Source organism: Hibiscus syriacus, unplaced genomic scaffold (assembly GCF_006381635.1).
Source record: "Hibiscus syriacus cultivar Baekdansim isolate YM2019G1 unplaced genomic scaffold, ASM638163v2 tig00010968_pilon, whole genome shotgun sequence".
Lineage (NCBI taxonomy): Eukaryota > Viridiplantae > Streptophyta > Magnoliopsida > Malvales > Malvaceae > Hibiscus > Hibiscus syriacus.
The window spans coordinates 100,858-106,212 of NW_024062239.1; the positions used below are offsets into that span (position 1 = coordinate 100,858).

At 35.1% G+C, this 5,355-nt stretch overlaps 1 protein-coding gene across 1 annotated transcript; it reads right to left on the reverse strand.

Annotated features, from left to right (window-relative positions):
• Positions 1–379: 379 nt before the first annotated feature.
• Positions 380–3,263, reverse strand: LOC120204476. Its single transcript, XM_039204558.1, has 3 exons — positions 3,170–3,263; positions 1,117–1,457; positions 380–534 (listed from the first exon to the last, which is right to left on the reverse strand). Exons 1-3 carry the CDS (start codon positions 3,261–3,263, stop codon positions 526–528), a joined length of 444 nt encoding a protein of 147 aa, XP_039060489.1. The 3' UTR covers positions 380–525.
• Between the last annotated feature and the right edge of the window lie 2,092 nt (positions 3,264–5,355).

Sequence of the window (5,355 nt, forward strand, 5' to 3'; positions counted from 1 at the left end):
TTTGTGCTTTGCCCAGAACAAACTATTTCATGAAGGTATATGGATGAGACTAGAGGAAATTGTTACCTTTGTTAATGCACAGTATCTGGAATTTACCACTGCCAACGTGTGGTTGCATTTTTCGCCAGCATCTCTTTTAGTGCGATGGAAGCCTCGGTTTCCCTAACAGTCAATGTGAACTTCGATGCCCGTTACATGCAATCACAAAGTTTGCATGGTCAGGTGTAGTTATCAGAGACTGGGAAGGGAAAATTACGAGAGCTTGTAGAAGAAAGTCTGTAGATACCGTTTTTGTCCGGAAAATAAATATTATATTATAATAATTATTGTATTATAATTATTATTATTATAAAATTATAATTATTATTAATATTATTATTTTACAACGTTTACAGGCCCAAACTACGAAGACCAATTACAACATGCTTGAATAAATTAAAACCCGGAGCCCAAGAGCAGCCCAAGTGTGACTCAGATCCAGAATTAACCCGTTTAGCTGTTGTCGACAATCATGCCATCTTCATCTCACGAAACCTGCAATCATCCACCGAAAGTTCAAGCAACCACCAAGTCAATTCCAACTAATACCAGCTAAACCCATCAAAACTTTACCAAACACAAAGAAAATCGATAAAAGGACAAGGGACTTTCGGTGAAATGAAAGGAATAAAAACTGGCAGTTATCAGAACGAAAGGGGGGGAATCAAAAAGAAAATAGAAAGGAATCAGGGACTATCATCAATCATCCGAAACAAGTAGAAGGAGAGCTAAAAATTCTTCCCCATTCGTGTTTTACAGAACACAACAAAAAAAGAATTTGTAAACAGAGCAAGAAAAGATTTTTAGTTTTTTGGCAATCGAAGAAATATCAATCAAGAAGGTTATCCTTTACTTTCTTTTTTATTTATGTCACAACATGTTCTTATTTTTAAAACAAACATAAGAGAAATAGTATAAGTGTATACCTTAGTTGCAGTTCATCTCGTTTTGTCTCTAATCATTTGAATTTATACTATCAAATTAAGGGTATATGGTTAGCATTATTAAACCAAATAAATCTAAAATTAAACAGCAAACAAGAAAATAAATTAAAGGAAAGAGGGGGTTTCGGGTTACCTTTGTTGATGATTCTCGTTGGAGTAAGACCATTGGAGTAAAAAAGATGGTCTCTTGACTAGGTCTAGGCATGTTCGGCCAACTTGAGTAACGATTAGGGGAGATTAACGCTACTTTACAGTGGGGCTCTTGGGTGTTCCAGCCGGTGGTCATGTGTGAGAGGAAGTAGAGAGAGATAACGAGTGATAAAGGGCTGTGATCAAAAGAGGAATGGCCACCAAGATATGGTGGCCGAACGGTGGCGATGGCACCTTCAGGGGAGATTGCAAATGAGCGTGGAAGAGAGGAGAAGATGGGGAGAGCTGAGCGGCTGTGAAATAATGTTATTTGCGTGAGAATAGCTTAGGTTTAGTTTAGGTTACATATTAATAAAGTGTTTTGCTAAAATTATAGTTTAGTCACTAACATTTTAGGAGTGAATTAGTTATAAACCTATATTTATGTACATTTTGATTTAGGTCATTAGTTTATTTTTAGTTTACATGTTTAATCTCATATTTATTTAAATTTAGTCATTATTTTAAATATATATATTTTTAAAAATTTATAGTTTGGCATAATATGTTTTTATTTTTGTATTTAAGTTACACTTATGCATTATATGTTAATATATATATATAGTCTATAATTTATAATTATAAAATACACGTAAATAATTTTTATTAAGATTATATGTTGCATGATATTTTTTATATTTATTAAGTATATAATTATTTATTAATTAATATTTGCAGGTTAGCCTCGTGTGCATAAATAAACATTTATTACATAATTTGATTAAGGGTAATACTCTTTTAATTTAAAATTGTCGGAATGACTTTTCTTAACTTACAGGAAAGTTGTTCTTAACGGTTTTAAATTACAATTGTATCCCGTCATTGTCATTAAAAAATTTGATTATTCACTTTAAAATTTGAGAGTGAAAGAAAAAGAAATGTTTGGGTATTTAAATTTATTGAGAAAATATCGTTAGAACTGACCTAAAGATCTGGTCTCAATATTTTTAAATAATCGAATATTCTTTATCTTTCTAATGGCTTGATAATTTTAATTTAACCTATTTCGTTGCTTTTGAATGTTATAAAATTTGCACTTTTGTTGTTTTAAGGGATCAAAAATTAAATTAAAGTTGAACTTGTAAAATTCGTTGTAAAGACATTAATTAATCGACTAGGTACCAAATTAGGGCGCTTTGGGGGTGCTAATCCTTCCCCACGCGTAACCGACTCCCGAACTCAGATTTTGATAACGCAGACCTTAATTTTTTGTTTTAATTAAAATTAATTTTTATTTAAAATGACAACGTTTTTGGGTGTCCAATCACACCCTAATCAAAGATTGGTGGCGACTGGTTGAACCATATTTATTTTTTTTATCGTAAAAGAATTTCCAAATTTTCGAAACGAGAGAGATTTTCTAAATTGCTTATTTTTTAATTAAAAATCAATCTTGAAAAGAATAATTAAAAATTAGTGTGGTTTTCAAAATCTTTCACTCTATAAAAAAAACCGTTTCGACAGCTTGGCGACTCTACTGGGGTTTTTTTTAGAGAGTCAGGCCGATAGTCGATTAAATAATTGTCTTTGCAAACGAAAGTTATAAGGTCGTTCTAATTTGGTTTTTGATCTCTTGTTTGAGTTAAATGGTTGTTTGCATTTTAATGTGTGATTTGATTAACTAGTAAATAGTTGTACTAACGTGTGATTTCCATATTTCAGTTTTTGACATTTACTTTGGTTTGTTGTGTTTCTAGGATCGAGGCAAAAGATTATGGGTTTCCCCTTACTGTCGCTGTAACCATTCGATATTTAGAGTCTTCTAACTGTGTTCTGTCCCGTTAGGTAGGGGTGAACGCTACACTTACGTGAGAAAAATTATTTTTCTCAGTATGGGCTTTAGCAAGTAACCTCTGGGGTATATGCCTTATGTTTACGAGTGAAACATTGAGTTTCCTCGCATGGACATAGGGAAATGTATCCTCTCGAATTGAACTTGATTCGTTTTAAGCCTATAATGGGTGAGGATCGAGGGTTTGGCAAGCCCAAGGGGGCACCAGCAAAGGACAATTCGAGGATCCTTTTAGTGATACCGAAACTCTGCTCATCTTGTGCTGAATCTATGTCCGCAGAAACAAAGGGGAAACTCATTCTAACCTTTCCCTCGAATTTATTTTTGCAATAAGTATGAGAAATAGAAAAGCATGCGGTTAGGTTTTATATTTTCATACAAAGCATGTGAATTAGATACCATGCGGTTAGGATTTTTTGCGAATGACAAAGCATGTGGGTAGATATCATGTTGGGTAGGATCTACTAAAGCATGATTGGATAGCCAACATGTGAGGGTAGGTTTATTTGATGTTTACGGCATCCACTATCTTGTTGTTTATCTTATGTGCAGTAACCCATTTTTGTTCTATGTCTATTTTATTGTGATTTTATTGCATTTGCATCCTCATGTCATCGAGGGGTGTTAATTCGCAAGTGATTGACTAACAAGAAGGCTGAACATATTGAGGCAAGAAATTCTCTACCATGTAGTCAAAGCCAGGGGATCCAGAGATGTTCAAACGATCCATGAAGAAGAATGACCGATGAATAAAGAGATCTGAAGCTGATTGAAGAATTCCTTTAAAAGTGAAAAGGCGAAGATATTGACTCAAGGGATAGATATAGTCATACCAAGGACGAGAAGACCATTCGTAAAGACAAGAAGACCATTCATAAAGACATGAAGACCACTTCGCATTGGAGGTAAGAATGAAGATTTCAAGATTCAATTTAAGGACATCCGACTTCATCAAAGGTGATGGAATACGCCGACGATTTTGGAGGTGCAATACTAGATCCCATGAAGAGTACGACTCAAGGAAATGAAGAGATGAAGAGTCACAGATATATTTTGACTACATGGTGTACTTACTGAATTCTTGTTGTCTAAGTGAACGGTTGTTCTATAAGTGGTCACTTTCAGAATTAACACCTCGTGCATTTTCATTTGCATTCTTATTTTTTGCATTTACTTATTAATTTATTTTGTTATTATTGTTTTTTGTCATTTTGTTACCTTATTTGTACTGACTTGTTTTTACGATGTTTGCATTGCATGATCATGACATAATCAAAAGGTGTGGATTTGTGAGTGGTCAACATAGTAGAAGGTTTTCATGATGGACAAGGGGTTTTGTGATCAAGCATACTATAACACAAATGAGAAATGGCATCCTAAGAAAGCTTCGAGAATAGTGGAAATATCTGCACCCGAAGATCGCATGGCTGAGGAAGAGCAAAGGGAGATAAGAGAGATAAAAGAACAGATGTACAAGATGATGGATAGGATAGATGCTTTGTCCAAAAGAAGAAAGACTTCTACAACAGAGCTCGACAGAAGCAACCTTGAGGTGTCAAATATGCAAGAGACTACTTTAGAACCTGCTGATTCTAGCCAGTATGAGAAGCCACACACAATCATTGTTCGTATCAACAAGCTGTTTGGAAACGCCAAGGAAATAGTGGCAACTATAGAAATTCAGAAGGATGAAAAGAAGTCATGCAGTCAGAACTCAATGGTATTTGATAGTCTACTCCAGACATCGGGGGAAGTAAAACTTGAAACTGCAGTTCAACCTAAGCTAAAAGGTGGCTCTCGTTTGGATTCTATCCTAATATCATATAAAGAGTTGTATGATGCACTGCTGGAAGCCTGAGAAGTGTCCCCATATTATGTGAAACCTCTGCAGTCTCCACATCCAAAATGGTATGATGGCAATGTTCGTTGTGAATTTCATGCAGGGTTCAAGGACATTTCATTGAGAATTGCACCGCCTTCAAACATCGAGTCCAACATCTTTTGGATCATGAAGTTTTGGAGTTCAAAATGAAGAGTTGACTGGGTTTGGTGACTGATTATCCAATTAAGGTGGAGCCAAAAGTGTCCAAAGGTAAGGGTATCAGTGATCACATCCAAGAAGAAGATAGTTTGCCAAGATATGAAGCTCATATTCGTCATTTAAGGAGCGAAAATGATAGATTGAGCAGAGATATGAAAGTCATGCGGGATAGTTTTCAAAGGATCAGACAAGCCTTTAAATTTGCCGGCATAGGAAATGTCCCAGAGGAGTGGATAGCAGGGGTCGCTAAATTGAATAATGATGTTGAACAGTAGAGAAAGAATTGCAAGATGCACGAAGGTCAAGCCGAGAAGTTTTATCTTGATCTACATATTGCAGAGAAAATGCGC

Coding starts and splice junctions, on each gene's coding strand:
- LOC120204476 (XM_039204558.1), bottom strand. CDS start 3,263: ATGAGTTTCCCCTTTGTTTCTGCGGACATAGATTCAGCACAAGATGAG. Junction 1,458..3,169: donor CCTCGAATTGTCCTTTGCTG/GTGCCCCCTTGG, acceptor ACTAAACCTAAG/CTATTCTCACGCAAATAACA.